The following is an 18,935-nucleotide window of genomic DNA, read 5'->3' as shown; positions in this document are numbered from 1 at the left end:
AAATCGAGGGATCGAGATTAATCTCTATAAAATCAAGGCCATCGAAGACATCGCCATCGTGGACATCGTGAAAGCTATACAGAGGCTAACGGGATGGATTGCAGCCTTAGGCCGGTTCAATTCGAGATCGTCAGATCGGAGTCACAAATTTTTCTCTCTACTCAAAAAGAAGAACGATTTCGCTTGGACCCCAGAATGCCAACAAGAATTAGAGGAATTAAAATGATATCTATTGAGCCCACCACTGCTTCATACTCCAAAGATAGACGAAAAACTTTGCTTGTACTTGGTAGTACCAGAAATCGCGGTAAGCGGTGTCCTAGTTCGAGAAGAGCAAGGTACGTAATTTCCCATTTATTATGTAAGTCAAATCTTAGGAGAAGCAGAAACTAGATATCCGCACTTAGAAAAATTGGCACTTTCACTGATAAGCGCCTCTAGAAAGTTAAGACTGTACTTTCAATGTCATCCCATATGTCTATTAACCACTTACCCGCTTCGTAATATTTTACACAAGCCCGAACTATCAGGCCGATTGTCCAAATGGTTCGTCGAACTCAGTGGGTACGATATCGAATATCAACCCCATACGGCCATCAAGTCTCAAATTTTAGCGGACTTCGTGGCTGATTTCACGACGAACCTCGTACCCGAAGTCGAAAAAGAACTCTTACTGAAATCGGGTACGTCATCGGGGGTATGGACCCTTTTTACGGATGAGGCATCAAAAGTGAAGGAGTCCGGGCTAGGCATCATTTTAAAGCCACCCACGGGTAACACTATTAGGCAATCTATTAAAACTACTAGGTTGACTAACAACGAGGCTGAGTATGAGGCCATGATTGCAGGTCTCGAGCTAGCTAACAGCTTGAGAGCAGAAGTCATTGAAGCCATGTGTGACTCTTTGCTGGTGGTAAATCAAGTAAACAAAACCTTCGAAGTTCGAGAAGATAGAATGCAAAGGTATTTGGACAAACTGTAGGTCACTCTGCACCATTTCAAAGAATAGACTTTACAGCATGTTCCACGAGAGCAAAACAGTGAGGCTCATGCACTTGCAAATTTGGGATCATCAGTTGAGGAAGGCGAGATAAGCTCGGGGACTGTCGTTCAACTCTCAAGATCCGTGATCTAAGAAGGTCATGCCGAGATAAATTCTATGAGCTTAACCTGGGATTGGAGAAATAAGTATATTGAATACTTAAAAAATGGAAAACTCTTATCGGATCCTAAAAATTCGAGGGTCCTACGAACCAAAGCTGCTCGATTCACATTAACTGCAGACGGAACGTTATACCGAAGGACATTCGATCGACTATTGGCAGTATGCTTAGGTCCAGGAGACACCGATTATATACTACGTGAGGTGCACGAGGGCACTTGTGGAAATCACTCTGGTTCCGATTCATTAGTCCGAAAAATAATCAGGGCAAAGTATTATTGGGTCGATATGGGCAAAGATGCAAAGGAGTTTGTTCGAAAATGTGACAAATGTCAAAGGTTTGCACCGATGATCCATCAGCCCGAAGAGAAACTTCACTCAGTCTTATCCCCCTGGCCATTCATGAAATGGGAAATGGATATCGTCGGCCCTTTGCCATCGGCCCCAGGTAAAGCTAAATTCATTTTATTTATGAAGGACTATTTCTCTAAATGGGTTAAAGCACAGGCGTTCGTGAAAGTAAGAGAGAAAGAGGTTATAGACTTTATCCGGGATCATATCATATGTCAATTCAGGATACCCACCGAAATAGTCTTTGACAATGGGAAACAGTTTGTTGGCAGCAAAGTGAAGAAATTCTTCGAAGACCGCAAAATAAAAAGAATATTATCAACGTCGTATCACCCCGGTGGGAACGGACAAGCCTAATCAACGAACAAAACTATCATTCAAAACATAAAGAAGAGGTTGAACGACGCTAAAGGAAAATGGGGAGAAATCCTACTCGAAGTCCTTTGGGCATATCGAACAACATCAAAATCTAGTACGGGGGCAACCCCATTTTCCTTAGTATATGGCTCCGAAGCCTTGATTCCAGTCGAAGTCGGGGAACCCAGTGCCAGGTTTCGACATACAACAGATAAGTCAAATAACGAGGCTATGAACGCTAGCCTCGAATTATCAGATGAGAAACGAGAAGATGTTCTCGTCCAATTGACCGCCCACAAGCAGCGAATCGAAAGATACTATAATCAAAGAACCAAGCTTCGCCATTTTAAACTCGGGGACTTAGTGCTAAGGAAAGTCACCCTCAGCACCCGAAATCCAAACGAAGGAAAACTAGGACCAAACTGGGAAGGACCGTATCAGGTTCTCAAAAACATCGGAAAAGGATCATACAAGCTCGGTATTATAAACGGCAAATAACTATCAAGAAATTGGAATGTGTCACACCTAAAACGGTACTACTGCTAAGGTACAATCCTCCCATATTCGTTTACATTTCGAAACTATCCAATGCAGGAGTCCGATCAGGAGCTAGGATGGATCCTTCAATACTAAACCCTAGGTCTAGAAGCACGTGTTGCACTCTTTTTCCCTTAGACCGGTTTTTTCCCAAATGAGTTTTTCGGTAAGGCTTTTAATGAGGCAATCAATGATCGTGCTATACTTAGAGACAATTCAGCAGTATCCCAGGCCTTTTTACAATCGACCCCAAATACTGGGGAGGGGGGGTATTAGCCCTCAAATATATCAAGTTCTGATGCAAGAAAGTTATTTTGTAACAACAGGGTTCCAATAGGAAAAGTTGTAAGAGCTAAATGGTCAAAACGAACAATGATCATGTAGTTGGCTTGAGCCCTGACACAAATCGTGAATACGTGTATAATGACTGGCAAAGAAAATTCTCTTCTTTACCGATATCTTATATCCAAGAAATATTCCTCTATGTCGAGATTGATTATGCAAGCAGGATTGAGATAAATCTTCGAGTTCGAGCAAGCACTCACTCAACCATTACGCCTACGGGCTATATTACTTCGAATTTGAAACATTCACTCGACTACTAAGCCTACGGGCTATTTTTATTCTGAGTTCGAGCAAGCACTCACTCGACCATTACGCCTACGGGTTACATTACTTCGAGTTTGAAACATTCACTTAACTACTAAGACTACGATCTATTTTTATTTTGAGTTCGAGCAAGCACTCACTCGACCATTATGCCTACGGGCTACATTACCTCGAGTTCGAAACATTCACTCGACTACTAAGCCTACGGGCTATTTTTATTCCGAGTTCGAGTAAGCACTCACTTGACCATTACGCCTACGGGCTACATTACCTTGAGTTCGAAACATTCACTCGACTACTAAGCCTACGGGCTATTTTTATTCCGTGTTCGAGCAAGCGCTCACTCGACCATTACGCCTACGAGCTATATTACTTCGAGTTGGAAACATTCACTCGACTACTAAGCCTACATGCTATTTTTATTTCGAGTTCGAGCAAGCACTCACTCGACCATTACGCCTAAGGGCTACATTACCTCGAGTTCGAAACATTCACTTGACTACTAAGCTTACGGGCTATTTTTATTCCGAGTTCGAGCAAGCACTCACTCGACCATTATGCCTACGAGCTATATTACTTCGAGTTTGAAACATTCACTCGACTACTAAGCCTACAGACTATTTTTATTCTGAGTTTGAGCAAGCACTCACTCGACCATTACACCTACGGACTACATTACTTCGAGTTCGAAATAATCACTCGATCATTACGCCTACATGCCATATTACTTCTAGTTCGAATCACCCACTTGACTAATAAGCCTAAAGGCTACATCATACTTCAAGTTCAAACAATCACTCAATTCGACAATTAAGCCTACGGGCTGCCTCATTTCAAGCTTGGGTAATCGCTCACTCGATTATAAAGGCTACGGAGTCCAAATTTGATCAAATTGCCTAAATCCTTATGAAAACATTCATAAAATCTTCATAAAGTAGAAGCAAGTTGGCAAAAGAAAAAGATATTTTTATATACAAGATTGTTTACATGATTGATTACAACATAGAAGGTAAGGGCTAAGCTTCTTGGTTATCCTCGGGAGCGGTCTCTTCTCCACCGGGCTCCCCCCCCATTCTCGGACTCACTCTCACTCCCATCATCATCATCATTATCATCATCAACGTCATCAGAAACCAAGGCTTCAACATTAGTTTCGAGTTCTTTAGCCCTTTTTATCTCTTCAGCGAGGTCGAAACCTCGAGCATGGATCTCCTAAAGGGTCTCCCTCCGAGATCGGCACTTAGCAAGTTCAGCAACTCAATATGCTCGAGTATCGACGGTCTCAGCTGCCTCTCTTGCTTGAACTTGGGCAGCTTCAGCGTCGGCCCGATAGACGGCCACAAGTGCGTCCGCATCGGCCTTTGCCTTTTTAGCGTCAGATTCGGCCTTGGCAAGTTCGGAGGCCAATCGAGCCTCGAGCTCCTTTATTCTTCTTGCTTGAATCGAGCCTTTCTCCTTCATGCTTTAAAGTTGGTTTTTGACCGTTGATAATTGAGTCCGAGCATCGTCTTTCTCTGCAGCGAAGTGGTCCATACCTTCTTTCCACTTCAAAGACTCCGTTTTTATCATGTCGATCTCCTCACGAAGTTTTCCGATCATCTCAATTTTCTGCTGCAGCTGTGAGACCAAACAATTAGCCATCATTCTGGTATCGAGCCCATAGGCTTTTAAAAGTATCATTACCTGCTCGGACAAATCGGTCTGATCTTGGTGAGCCTTGGCCAACTCAACTCGAAGGTCTTTTATTTCATATGCCCTTTGCCCTAAGAGGAGTTTAAGGGAGTTACCCTCCTCAATAACCCATTGAAGATCGGCCTCATATCGACGTAGCTCAGCTCGAGACCGAGAACATGCTTCTCGATGAACTGCCACGACCTGCAATGAAAGAAGAAACGAAGTTAGAAAAGAAAAGCAAACATTAAAGTAATACCAACAAAATAATTTAAGGCTTACCTGATTCAAAGCCTGTTGCACCCCCATGAAAAAGGTCCGATGTATCGCTAATACCGACAATGTCCTTGATACCGGTAAACAGGTCATGAAAAGGATCCTCTCCATCATGAGGCCTATCTAGTTCGAGGGCCCCCAAAGCTTGGGCCTCCCGAATCGCCCCTGCAGAAAAAGCAGGGAAGGTGGGCAAGTCTTCGATTGCTACTGCTCCAAGTGAATCACTTGGAACATCCTCTTCGGTTCGAAAAGATTCGAGGGGAGCCCCTTCGGACATATCCCCCATTTGTTGGCTTCGATGGGAAGCATCTTTGATCTCCAACAACTCGGGGACTCTGCCCGAATCATTCTCCGATATATCCTCAGTTCGAGGCAGAACCTTATGAACCATCATCAATCTAGCTGCATGTGGAACATCGGTGGTCTTCTTCGTTCGGGCCGCCAACGCGGACCCATCGTTTTCTTCTTATTTTTCGTCTTCATCCCTTAGAGGCATAACTGATTCTACGGTCATCAAAGGAATGGTATTCTTGTTCGGCTTACGAGCCGTCCTCTTCTTCGATTTTGGATCTTCGGGAACAGACGCTCTTTTCCTCTTATTATCTTTTACCGGCTTTGGAAAGAGGCCGAAGCCTTTTTCTCGATGGACGAGGGCCTCAAAATCGCATCTTTGCCCATACCTACATATGGAAAATTTTATTAAAGTATATGAAAATGTCTCGAACTACCAAAAGGTACGAGAAATGGGCTTACCATGATCTTTTGCCTCCCATCGGCCCTTTGACAAATCACGCCATGAGCGCTCGGAGTATGTGGAGGTCGAAGTCAAAGCTCGTACCCAGTTCTTGAGATCGGGAACTGCTCCGGGCATCCAGAGAACCGCTGCATCACAGAAAGAGGAATATCAGTGAGAAAAGAAATGAAAGGGTGAAATAGAAGTAAGCAACAACAGAACCACACTTACGTTTCATATTTCACTCCTCGGGAAAAGGCATATTTTCAGTCGGAATCAGGTCCGAAGTCCTAACTCGAACGAACCTGCCCATCTAGCCTCGATCCTTATCCTCGTCAATGCTCGAGAACAGAGCCTTGGTAGCCCGACGCTGAAGTTTTATTAACCCTCCTCGAAAAAGGCGAGGACGGTACAATCAGATGAGATGGTCGAGGGTGAACGACATCCCCTCGATTTTATTCACAAAGTATTGAACCAAAATATCGATCCGCCAAAAAGAGGGATGGACCTGACCTAGGGTTATTTGGTATTGACGGTAGAAGTCAATAATAACAGAATCGAGGAGACCTAACGTGAAATGGTAAGTATACACACTTAAAACCCCTTTCACGTAAGTGGTGATATCTTCGTCAGAAGAAAGGATTATTATTTCTTTACCCTCCCAATTGCAAACTTTTTTCAGCTGTTTGAGGTACCTCTCGGTTATCGAACACATGTACATCGATACTGGCTCACATTGGGCGGGAACCGACGATCCTTTATCGACCTTAAAATCAGAGGTAAGAACACATGCCCCAGGAACACACTCCTCAGGCCGTGGCTATACCGGTGTTCCGTCGGCGGCAGACTGCGAAGATGAAGCTTTCTCTTTTTGAGGAATGGTTTGTGATGTTTTCGCCATTTTTCGAATTTAAAGGTCAAGAATATAAGAAAGTGACAAAGATTTGGTAAGTTTGAAGAAGGGCTTTTCACAGATCTACGAATAATTTTAGAGGATGCGGAAAAGAACTTGGGAAATTTGGAAGATGAAGATGTAAAAGTAGTAAATGGTAAAAGGAAAGGCTATTTATAGAATAAAGTAACAACGGCTCAATGTCAGTGGTGGTCGACCACCGTTTGACATGCATTTAATGCCTTGAAAAACTAAATCGATAGGACATCTATCACGTGCGTCATGATCGAACCCAATGTGAACGTCAGCTTATAATCCAATCGAGCCATGGAGGAATCATATCGTTTCTCACCACATCCTTCCCGAGAAACGAAGGGACTATCTATATACGGTCAAAATAGATTTCGGTCCTCGTACGATTGATCAGGGTCGAAATATAATGAATCGAAGAAAGACTTCGTAATATCGAGATGGGTCCCGAAGATGATACAAACAAGCTTCGGATCCCAGGTATAGGTCAAACACCGAATTCGAAGTCATCATCGAGCTCGGGTCCGGATCGAACTATGATGAGATGATTTCGAGCTTAAAGGGCAGAGACCAACCGGGACCGAATCCGAATCATCGCCTGATCCCGAGTCTGTATCGAGCTCTAGAAGCACTATCGACCTGCACCGAGACCGACCGAGCTCGAGCTCACAGACAAGAGCCGTTACAAACACACTAAGGGAGAGAATCTCGTCGGGAATAAGGGAAAAGTTGATTTATCATGGAGTCTCCACTATGTATTTTAAAATATATCTAAAGTAGGATCCTCCATTATAAAAGAGAATGGCTACATTTCTGTACGGGGCATGCTCTTTCTTACATTGTAATTCAAGCATCATATTCTCCTATATTCAAGAACTATTCTTTGAGGCTTTATTAATCGATTCATTCTGCTTAGTCTAAATCATCATCTTTTTTTCAATCTTACTTACTTTGCATTCTTTATCCATATTTAGTATTTCTATTTTGTTCTTACGATTTGTATCAAGCTATATCACATATCCTTAGAACTACGTACAAATTTAATTATATCCGTTTTTTGGATAAACAAGTATAATGCTCCGATAAGGCAATTATCCCAATGGGGTGGTTTTATTCACGGATTAATTATGTGGAGTAAAGTTGATTTTATAATGTTGTAAATAATAATGTATTATCTTGGGGATATCTACTTAAAGGCAAACTTGTCTTTAGTTACACTTGTACATGTATTGTTAATATACGTATAGTGTTAATTTATGTCAGATAAGATAATATATAGATTTTCGATTTTGCTTGTAGTAGCAATGCAAAATTAATACTGTCAATCAAATATTGCATAAATTATCCTGAGACCGTATTTTCTTTTGTAGCCACCTAAACATTATATAATATTTGCGAAATTTGGTGGTGTGACTATTTGTTTAACCAAACTACAACTAAATCGACGCAACACCAGAATACAACTAGATACATTCTTTGCTCCTGAAATCTACCAATGTGGCATCTTCACCCTAGAGTGAACCAAGTGTCGCATCCTAATTGGAGATGAAGGATTCCATTTGGCACTAAAGATTAATTCCTAAGTATCAATTTTCCTTTCCATTTCTTTAATGTGTTTTTCTTTTTCCAACATGGCAAATATTTGGGTGCCCTACTATATCTCTAAAGCAACAGTAATTAAGAAATAGATTCTTTAGATATGGCCTCAAAGATAAGGATAAGAGGCATTTCTTCTCATTGGCTACTCTCAAATTCACAACCCAATCCCATCCGTTGATTTCCTAAAATCTTGCATTTTGACTTGTCAATTGTCACTCTCTAAGATTTCACCATAGCCATAATAAAACCATTCAAATAGAAACACAAATGCATACACAGAATATACAATTTCCTTTAGATTACCAATTCTATTTTCTTGACACCTCCCAAATGGCCACCGTCACGTCGCAAGCCTCCGCCGCCGTCTTCCGGCCAACCGCCTCCAAGTCAAGATTCCTCAGTGGAGCATCTGGTAAACTAAATAGGGAGGTGTTTTTTAAACCCTCAACTTCTTCATCTTACAACTCATTCAAAGTTGAAGCTAAGAAAGGTGAATGGCTTCCAGGCTTAACCTCTCCTACTTATCTTGATGGCAGGTATGTATGCACGTTTTTCTTTGACATTATGTGGTGCATTCTTACCTTTGCTTTAGCCGGTCGGTTAAAATTAATTGTATTCGCTAGCCAAAAATGTATAAAATATGTATATTATATATATACAAAAGGTATACATTTTGTCAGCTATTATTTTTGGAAGCGGATAAAATATCTTTAAGGGGTCGTCATTAGGTTCAGAGACTAACTATGCAGATATTAGAAGCTTAGAACACAAGGATTATTATGGATGAATTGAATTGTTACTTCTTGAATTAAATATAATGTACAAAGAATTGTTATACTGTAAATAACAATAGAGAAGTTGCTTACCTTTAAGGGTGTTTCAGTCTTTACATATGCTTATCCAATTATTGCTTATTCATCTATATTCTTATTTCACCTTATCCCGTAAAAAATGATACTATATATATAGATCTTCACATAAGTTATGCATATATGAGTTATGCATATACTAGATCTATAGTGTGATTCACGGGTTCACATAAATTCAGTAACTTTCGTCCGAACTTTATATTTGTAGTAAAATTTTTACTAAATATATAAGAATATTTAGCTGAGAACCCAAATCCAGTTTGTTGGTCTGGTTATTATTGAACTTGAGATCATTAAGTGAACCCAGTGGCGAAGCCAGTAATTTCATTTAGGGTGTTCAAAACTTGAATAAAGTAAAAAAAATTTCCGATAAAAAGTGTTCAATATATATTATATACCATTAAAATCAAATATTTTACCTATGTAATTGTCGTAGACTCGCTGGTGACAATGGTTTCGATCCATTGGGACTCGCTGAGGATCCAGAAAACTTGAAATGGTTCGTTCAAGCCGAGCTAGTGAACGGTCGATGGGCAATGTTGGGTGTTGCTGGAATGTTACTGCCTGAGGTTCTTACCAGTGCTGGACTCCTTAACGTACCAAAATGGTACGATGCTGGAAAATCTGAGTACTTTGCATCTTCATCAACTCTGTTCGTGATCGAGTTCATATTGTTTCACTACGTCGAAATTCGACGTTGGCAAGACATTAAGAACCCAGGAAGTGTTAATCAAGATCCTATTTTCAAGAGCTATAGTTTGCCTCCTAATGAAGTTGGTTACCCTGGTGGTATTTTCAATCCACTTAACTTTGCTCCCACATTGGAAGCTAAGGAGAAGGAAATTGCTAATGGTAAGTCTTTAATCAACACAAATTAGTGGTTTTCTTTATCCAGTTTAACTTCTATCCATTGTCTGTATGATGATCACTTTACAATTAACTGTTCATATTAAATGAGATTAGTAACTTGAAGTTTAGGCTGATAAAGCCATAGCAAGGGGCGAAGTTAGGTGGGCAAAAGGGGATTCAGCCGAACCCTCTTCGTCCCGTGTATATGTTATAGATCCTAAATCCACAACCAAATCATGAAATAACAGATTGTTATATTGATACTCAAATCAAAAATTACACTGAAAAGGGATAGATAGACAGAAAGAAGGGATAAGGGGAGAGGTAGAGTAATAGAGAGAAATAGACGAGGGAGAGAGACTAGAGAGGGGAAGTTTCTAACAATATTGAGCCTAATTCTAGAATGCAATGAATGTATTATTTATCTCCTGATTTCCTTGGTCTCTATCACGCGGAGTGCACATGCTCTATTTTCAGCCAGGGTCCCATACGTAATTTGCCAAAAGTCCAAATGTGGCATCGTGACTACTTTGATTCATAACAGTATATAAGTTGGATTTTGTCTTTTACGTATATTAGTTGTTGAATCTCCTTAGCTTCTTTATGTGTTTTTTTTTATAATTTTTGGAATCTCCTTGGTGAAAATCTTATTTTTCCCACTTATCATAGTATTACTTTTTTACAATGTTAATGTTAGCGTATATAAGTTAAATGATAATTGATGCCTTATAGAATCAATTTAATATTTTTGTGGATTTGCAGGGAGATTGGCAATGTTGGCATTTTTGGGATTTATAGTGCAGCACAATGTGACAGGAAAGGGACCATTTGACAACTTGTTGCAGCATCTTTCAGACCCATGGCACAATACCATTATCCAAACATTCGCCAATTAGAGAACCATATTGACATTATTGGAGTGAAGAATTGTTACCTTGTAATCATTGAGTTAGTAATTTTTTTTAATGAAAAGTAAAAACAGAGATATTTATTTTTAAACAATGGACCTCTACTGTACAGAGCAACTAGAATTTGCATTTCTTATTCATGTTATCATGTACTACATAAACTCTGCTAGATAATCAAAACAACATGATTTATCTTCCAAATTAATTATAGAAAGGTACTTTGCTCCAGGAGCTTTAGAAATTCAGCAAATTCAATTTTTCCATCTGTGTTTACATCAAAGGGCACAATCATCCTCTGGCAATCCTCCAATGAAAATTCCAAGAAACCCATCTTACAAATGACTTTCTTTAGCTCATTTGCATCAATATAGCCATCTCCATTCTCATCAAACATATTAAAAGCTTCTTTAACTTCTTCTAAACTAGTCTCTGTTTCGTCGAACGAATCGAAAACCTCAGCCAATCCAACCTTATCAAAATCATCCTCATTTTGGTTGCAGAAAATCATTAGTGTATCCAATACTATCTCAACATCATCTTCCTCCAATAGTGCCTCATTATTAGTAGTAACAATTTCAGGGCCACAGTTTTTTGACTTTGATGAAGTTTCAGACTTCTTATATGGAGTAAATACCAAAAGAATGGCTCGAAATATAGAAGAAGAACAAGAACGAAATTCCTGAAATGTGATTACTAAGCCAAGAATCATACAACTTAACATGGTGGAATTGAAATGATTGAGTCCATCAGCTATCTTCTTGTTGCCCTGAGCTGAGAATGAAAAGATCTTCTCCATAGCCTAATTGTGTTCCTTTTTCCTTGGAAACTTTTGAATCAGATTAATGAGATGAATGTAGAATTCAAGTTTCTATATAAAGAGACAGTTCAATGAAGTCCAGTCTTGGTAGAAAGTCTGGAGGAAAGAATGTTGAAAAGTTTATTAAGTTTCCATTAGAAAAACAAATGGAGCAGTTTTGTTGTATCCTTCTTTGTGGGAGTGCGCATAATTTCTTCCTGGTAATTCACGTTAGTAATAATAGTACCCAACAATCCGTGTCGCCTGAATAGGGCAAGGACTACACGTTGAAGAAAAACAGGCCGGTGTTTAGTGTTTACACATGCAAAGTGCAAGTGAGTAAGAAAAAGAGAAATATATATTGACGTCATTGTGTGTTATTAACAATTCACTAGATGCCAGTGCGATTTTTAAATAATTATGCTTGTGTGAACAGTGCGACTTATTTCATGATTATAATAAGCTTAGATTTGTAGACATCACAAAGGTGATTTGTTTCAAGACTTACATTAAGCCCAATAATGAAATTTTTATTGAAAAAGAATTTTGAAGGAAGAGAGGATTGACAATTTTACCAACAAGGGTCAAATCTTATATTGGTGAACCAACTAAGAGGTGATTGTAATTTATTTTTATATACAGTTATAATTTAAGGATTGCAACTTCGAGCTCTCACACACAAGAAATTACAAAGATAATGAAAGGAACAATCTCATGTAATTAAGTAAAGAAGGTACTTTAAGCTTCAACAAACGTTGGAGTTTTAGTCTAACCAGAACAACGAGCATTTAGAAAGCAATGATTAGGGTTCAACTTCTTGGAAAATCCTTTGCCATTTACCTCTCAATTATAATTTGAAAATGTGGAGTTGTGAATCACTACTTCATGTAGTTTCGTTGACGACAGTCAAGCCCTTCACTTGACTTAGTTGACTTAACCATGCACATTTAAGTTTGAGGCTTCTTTACACTAAAGTTTTACGAAAGAAGGTAATAATAAATATTGAAACAGGAGACAAATTTATAAAGTGCAATAAAAAATGTAGGCGTAGAGTAAACATATACATCCCCATTTCCAAAAGAATGAAACTATTTCATTTTTAATCAGTTTTTTTTTAAAAAATCTTTCTAAATGTAAAAATAATTTAACTTTAAAATTCTCTCTTTATCCTTAATGAGATGCTTTATAGCTACAATATATGGATTGTTTTAGACTATAAGTGTTAAAAGTTTATCTTTTTTCTTAAACTATGTGCACCGTCAAAAATATTCAAACAAATTGAAACGTAGGGAGTATTACCAATATCACCAAGCATCATCCAAATTGTTGGGTGTGTATGAACAAAATCTCACATGAAAAGTAAAAAAGAAAAATAAGCTACCTTTGGATACTCTTAATGGTGTGAGGCATTTTAGGAAAAACTATGCGGCTTGACCCAAAACGGACAATATCACACCATGCATGTTAAGAGTATCTTTAGGTCGTTTTAGCCTAACAACTGGTATCAAGCCAATGGTTTGACGGGACTATGGAGATAGCGAGGGCCCGACTTAGTGTCTTTGCCCGTCTACGGAGTTTATAACCTTTACCCGTAGCTTTGAAGACACATACACAACCTTTGAGCTTCGGTGACCAAATGCTCAAGATCATGTGGGTGGTACACCGTTAATCTCCAAATTAGCCCATAAATGGTGATGGATCATGTGGAACTTAGTTCAATGGGGAGATTATTGGGTGTGTATGAATAAAGTCTCAAATAAAAAGTAGAAAAGAAAAATAAGTTACTAATAAGGAGTTGGACAATATCACACCGTGCAGGTTTGGCCCAAGACGGACAATATCATACCGTTTTGGGCCGTTTTAGCCTAACACAAATCAGGTTCAATTAAAACTATGAAACATTGTATTCTAATAATTATATCAGAGGTCCGTGGAAAATGGAAATTTATCTAGATTTAATTGTCTATAAATATTGAAGCGTCTCTATTTTGGGTAGTCGTCATAACTCGTAAGGTTATGATGGTTCCAAACATGTAGAACACTCTACATTAAGTTAATTATCTATTGAAAACTTCAAGCAGTAATAACTATACATAGGAGCTTCAAAAAATTGATAGGTCGATTTTTTTTGTAAGGAAAAAGGAACGGCTAAAAATTGATGAACCCTACTGTGAACAATATCAATCTTGGATTATCAATTGTCTAAGAAATAGAAAAGAAAGAATATACAGATAGAGAAAGGTATGTCCATATGTATAAAAATGCCTTTAAAAGATAAGAGAAGGGAAAAAGAAAGCTAAAGCTAAGTGAAAGTGCCAAAAGCATTTGGCATTATGAGCATATGGGATTTGGGACCCAAAGCCAACTATTTTTAATCATAAGATGTGGCTTAGAGTTGCCTGGCCCCATCAAAATATCTACTTTGTTTCCTATTGATAAATTGCCAACTCCAACAGGTACACAAAAATTGCTCTGATTTTCTAATTGCCCACCAGGCTATATTCAAATGTCCACATCAGATGAAACAGTTTCCTTTATTAATGATTCCAGTTAAATTTGAATTGATTGTTAACTAATTCAGCTAATTCATTTCTTGTCTATTTATCAGGTAAAACAATTCTTGAAAATCCAGGGTCAAGTAGGTATCAGGCTATCTATTTGGTTCTGTTATGATATTTGAGGTTGAGAAGCAGTTTAACATTTCACATGCCATATAATAGAGAAAACTGAATTAAATGAATTTGAAGTGACCTATATTTGCTGGCCACTTCCCACTGGCTTTTGGGGTTGGAAAAGGAACAAGAAAGAATAGTAGTTGACTATCTTCTTATAGAATCCTCAGACCTCAGAGGCTCAAGCTATCTGCATGAAAGACATCATTTGACATCCATTTGCCACTATGCAAATGTACTTCAGTCCAAGCTGCCTTTCTGTTGATATTTTTTTAATATTCTTTAGGTCCTTGGTGATGTCTACTATGAAACAAATCAAGAAATGGCACATTCATTAAAGATCATGAAAACAATAGTATGACCTCAGAAATCTGAAAAGAAATGTTCATTGTTATTCAAACCAACAAAAAAAATGTTTACAGGGTGCGGCGGGCGCTCTCCAAACAAACTTTGAGATTCAAATATGTTACACCTAGTGCATCTAAATATATGTCTTCCCCTTCTATTGTTAGCTGTGTAAATGTATGTACAGTAGACAACACACAAAAGTACAACCAGGCCAGCCACTTGTTCTTAATGTTAACAGGGAAAACTATTAACACAACTTTCTACAACCCTCTCAACTCTGTCACTGATCTGTGCACTGTTTTCGTCCATCAGGCAGGAAACACAGGATAGCTGGTAACTATATTCGTGAGAGCTGAACGGAAGATTTTCCGAGAGCATCATTTTAGGCTCGCTTCTTGAAGCTGAGGACATAGATAAGGCTGCAGGATTAGCATGCAACACAGGATATGCAGTGCTTTTATATTTTGTCACAACCTTTTGGTTGCAAGGCCCCGGAAACTCCTCAGCCAGCAGATTCATATTTAATTCCCAACGTTGACCGTTAAGAACTCTTTGGAGTTTCATAGGATCAGCACGTTTAGGTTCTCTCCTGGAGGCTGAGGGATCTAGATAAGGCTGCAGGGTTAGCATGCAACTCTGGAGATGCAGTGGCTTTGTGGTCTTTGTCATCAATTTTTGGTTGCAAGGCCTTGAAAAATCCTCCCCTGCTAGCAGAATCATATTTAATCCCAAGTGTTGACCATATAGAACTCTTTGCAGCTTCATCAGGATCATCAATCCGCAATGTTTTAGGGACCAAAATAGACCTTTTTGAACTCTTTTGTTCGACTGGTTCGTTGCACTCAGGGTCATCACCTTCTCTTGAATGCTTTCCTAAAGGTGAATTAGGATCAGAACCTGACGCTTTCTCATTTTCTGTTCGCGATGGTTGACTCAGCCAAGGATTACTCCAAGGAGGCACACTGCAGTTCCAATAAGGTGCAGGGTAAAATGGCATAGGGAATCCAAAGGGGTAAATAGCTGACATAGGAACTGCAGCATTCCATGGAAAAGGGAAAGGTACTCCGTGGAGGCAAGGAGCTGGAGACGGGAAGCCATTGGTATTACGCATAACTGCCTCGTGCGGCTTGCTGTTACCTCCTTCCACCATCATATTTGATGCCATGACGGAAGATCCCTTAGAGCAATCATCACCATTTTCTCCACCTTTGCAAGAAGAATTCCTGTGTTCCTGTTTGTAAAAACCATTTGGGATCACATTCGGTGCCCTTTTCTCTGCTGGATTTAAAGCAGAGGCCATAGAGTCGCACAGTGGTAACTCAGGACCAAAGGACAGAACGGTGCCATTTGGTTTGAGCATTGGATGATGAAATCCATTTGGAGATTCAATTCTTGATGCTAGTAATACATCATCAGGGATACTTATATGATGATAATGAGATGCAAGATTCTTGTTCTTGCGACGACCAGCTCCCACAGGAAGATTCCTCATAGTACCACCGGCAGTCCAATACCTCTGGCAGCTCCTGCAGAAATGACGAGGCTGGTTGACATTGTTATTATTATAGTAACAGAATTTTGTATCTGTACTATTGCAACGAGGGCACGGGAGAACTTTGTCTGGCTTCTTCAGAAGTGTCTGCTGAGAATCTGTTGCATCATTTGGTTCATTTTCATTCTCGGAAGATTTTACTGTTTGATGGTCTTCATCAGTAGGAAATTTAGGACTGTTCTCTGATTCTGATGAAGTCTTAGGATTTTCTGATTCTTCCACCATCTGATTTTGATCTTCCTCCTCCAGTTTGTCTTCACTGAGCTCTCTTGTTTTATGAATATCGTCCTAAAATCAAAACATAAAACTGCATGAGCTTCTTGTGAAAATTGCAATTAGATAGCTACAAGCCTACAATAAAGAGTTTGAGCTAAAATCGACTGCGCATAATGGTTAAAAATCATCACAAATAGTGAGCATAGGCAAGTTTGTAACGTATCCTAAAAGATTCTTCCTCAAAAAGGGTAAAAAGGAAAAAGTACCAAGCAGCTTACTTTTCCCCAATTTCATTGATTCAACATATATGGCAAAGGTGGAACATCATTGAATAAACGCACAAATTATGATGCAGTAACATCTAATTAGGTGTTTTGAACTCTCAATTAATCCATAATTAAAGAACACTGAGCAGTAACGGATCTAGAACTTAGTAAGTGTATCTCTCCAAACTACTTAATCTGAACATATATAGTTGAAATACCTTAAAAATTGTAAATTTATACACTAAATTTCCACCCAACCACAAAGGAGTATTAGATGCACTAATATCAAACTCAATTGTCTTAAAATTCTGAATCCACCTTAGTTTTAGTTTTCCATTTTCCAATTCAACATCCAAGAGGACTTACTTTTAAAATTCATAACCAAATTAAGCAAAATCTCAAATTAGGAAGTACGTTATTCTTATTTTGAAATCCATTAATTGTCAACCAAAATTGAAAAGTTTAATTTTTGAAACTGTACCTTGTCAGCTGCTTGATTTTCGTAGTCAATTGACTCACTTCCTTCATCATTCTCTGAACTGCTTGTTCGATTGTCCTCTAAATACTGATCAACATCAAACCCAGTGCTACTCCGATTATCAATCGTAGACCTACCGGCGCCGGAATATTCGCCAGATACGACCATCGGAAGTATCTTACCGAACAGCTTGATTTCTGATTCACACGTCATATTTTCCAGAGAAAAAAGAAAATGGGAATTTAGCAAAATGGAAAGCAACTATAGGAAGACTCTTCAACTCTTCTAGCAGTGGTTGTAAAGTCGCCGCCGGCGAGCTGACGTGGATTCAAGATTGATTCTTTTTCTTCTTTTTATGCTAAGTTTAGAAGCAAAACCAGTTGGCGTTCTATAGACTGTGAATTTGATATCCTTTAATTTAAAGGTTCCGCCACGTCACCACCCACTAATTTCTCAGCCACAAGTTTTAATGGTGGTCCAGGATCCTTGATATACTAATTTAATTTTCCTTGTTAGGCTTTTTATGTTCTGTTTTATCCATTTAAGAAAAGATTGACACTTATATTATATTTGAAAGGCTTTAGTATATAAATATTCATATCTTTTTCTAATAGCATCATTTTATAGAATGACATACATATTAAATATCATAATATTTTAACGGTAATTTTGGTATTTTACATAATTTTGTTTACGAGTGAAAAATCTTTCTTTCTTTTTCTAAATTTCACATTCACTTTAATATTATCCTATAAATTAAATAAAGTGTCATAAATTTGTCAAAATATTATAATCTTTTGTTATTCTAATAAAAAACAATTTGGCTCCTCAAGTAATAGTGATTTAAGCTCTGTATACTGCTATGTATAGATTTTATTAACATATAGAAAATTAGAAATAGGTAATTCATCTTAACATGTGTAATATGATAAGTTGTAAAATAGAATAATAATGTGTTATAACTTGTTAAATTGAAATAATAGAATATTAAAGCTTTAGGGGTCGTTTGGTTGGAAAACAAGTAATCTCATGATTAATTATTCCGAGATTAGCTATTATGGGATTAGTTATCCCACCCTCCCATATGGATAAAAAAAAAACCTACAATCTCGGGATAATTAATATCGAGATTAGTTATATCATAATTTTTATCTCAACCAAACGTGGGAAAAACTCATCTCAAATTTAATTTTGGGATTAATCATCCTTTATCCCTCGTACCACCCCTCGTACCAAACGATTCCTTAAACTCTTAAATCCTTGATAATCTTTTTTTCTTCTTTTGACAGAATATAATCTTTCTTGCCTTACCTTTTCTCTTTCTCTGTAGCTATACGGAAGTTATGGTGCACCTGGACACAAAAAACCTGTCCACCCACGTGTGACAACCTTTATTAGGTAATAATAAGTTATTTTTTTTAATTTAAATTTTAAGAAATTTAAATTACACGTTATGTGTTGTTAATAATTATGTACTCTCCTTGAGTTAACAAATTTATAGTTTTAAAATTATTCTTAAATAAAAACGAAAATAATAAGAAATAATAATAATAATAATAATAATTGACATTAACAATAATAATAATAATAATACTACTAAAACTTTTGAATTTGATCTAAAATTTATCCCACTGCATATCGTGAAAATAATAAATTTTATATAAGTTTATTATTAAATTTAAAATTTTAAAAAATTTAAATTATACATTATGTGATGTTAATAATTAGTTACTCTCTTTGAGGTGACAAATTTGGAGTTTTGAA

At 38.0% G+C, this 18,935-nt stretch overlaps 3 protein-coding genes across 3 annotated transcripts; 1 reads left to right on the top strand and 2 right to left on the bottom strand.

The window, feature by feature from the left end:
* The first annotated feature begins 8,436 nt into the window (after positions 1 to 8,436).
* On the top strand, positions 8,437 to 11,044 carry LOC142176518 (chlorophyll a-b binding protein 4, chloroplastic-like). The gene is made up of 3 exons (XM_075244459.1): positions 8,437 to 8,753; positions 9,523 to 9,938; positions 10,698 to 11,044. Exons 1-3 carry the CDS (start codon positions 8,485 to 8,487, stop codon positions 10,829 to 10,831), a joined length of 819 nt encoding a protein of 272 aa, XP_075100560.1. The 5' UTR covers positions 8,437 to 8,484; the 3' UTR covers positions 10,832 to 11,044.
* On the bottom strand, positions 10,951 to 11,788 carry LOC142176519 (uncharacterized). The gene has a single exon (XM_075244460.1). The coding sequence runs from the start codon at positions 11,637 to 11,639 to the stop codon at positions 11,049 to 11,051; it is 591 nt and encodes a 196-aa protein (XP_075100561.1). The 5' UTR covers positions 11,640 to 11,788; the 3' UTR covers positions 10,951 to 11,048.
* A 2,895-nt stretch (positions 11,789 to 14,683) lies between these two features.
* LOC142176402 (cyclic dof factor 1-like) lies at positions 14,684 to 17,565 on the bottom strand. Its single transcript, XM_075243992.1, has 2 exons — positions 17,175 to 17,565; positions 14,684 to 16,499 (listed from the first exon to the last, which is right to left on the bottom strand). Exons 1-2 carry the CDS (start codon positions 17,382 to 17,384, stop codon positions 15,237 to 15,239), a joined length of 1,473 nt encoding a protein of 490 aa, XP_075100093.1. The 5' UTR covers positions 17,385 to 17,565; the 3' UTR covers positions 14,684 to 15,236.
* Between the last annotated feature and the right edge of the window lie 1,370 nt (positions 17,566 to 18,935).

The sequence above is a fragment of the Nicotiana tabacum genome, chromosome 22 (assembly GCF_000715075.1).
Source record: "Nicotiana tabacum cultivar K326 chromosome 22, ASM71507v2, whole genome shotgun sequence".
Classification (NCBI taxonomy): Eukaryota; Viridiplantae; Streptophyta; class Magnoliopsida; order Solanales; family Solanaceae; genus Nicotiana; species Nicotiana tabacum.
This window is presented reverse-complemented; position numbering and strand designations above follow the sequence as displayed.

What these genes read in the sequence shown, in the direction of transcription:
- LOC142176518 (XM_075244459.1), top strand. Translation starts at nt 8,485, where the DNA reads ATGCATACACAGAATATACAATTTCCTTTAGATTACCAATTCTATTTT. An exon ending in CCTACTTATCTTGATGGCAG is followed by an intron (nt 8,754 to 9,522) that starts GTATGTATGCAC and finishes TAATTGTCGTAG; the next exon opens with ACTCGCTGGTGACAATGGTT. An exon ending in GGAGAAGGAAATTGCTAATG is followed by an intron (nt 9,939 to 10,697) that starts GTAAGTCTTTAA and finishes GTGGATTTGCAG; the next exon opens with GGAGATTGGCAATGTTGGCA.
- LOC142176519 (XM_075244460.1), bottom strand. Translation starts at nt 11,639, where the DNA reads ATGGAGAAGATCTTTTCATTCTCAGCTCAGGGCAACAAGAAGATAGCT.
- LOC142176402 (XM_075243992.1), bottom strand. Translation starts at nt 17,384, where the DNA reads ATGACGTGTGAATCAGAAATCAAGCTGTTCGGTAAGATACTTCCGATG. An exon ending in AAAATCAAGCAGCTGACAAG is followed by an intron (nt 16,500 to 17,174) that starts GTACAGTTTCAA and finishes TTTTGATTTTAG; the next exon opens with GACGATATTCATAAAACAAG.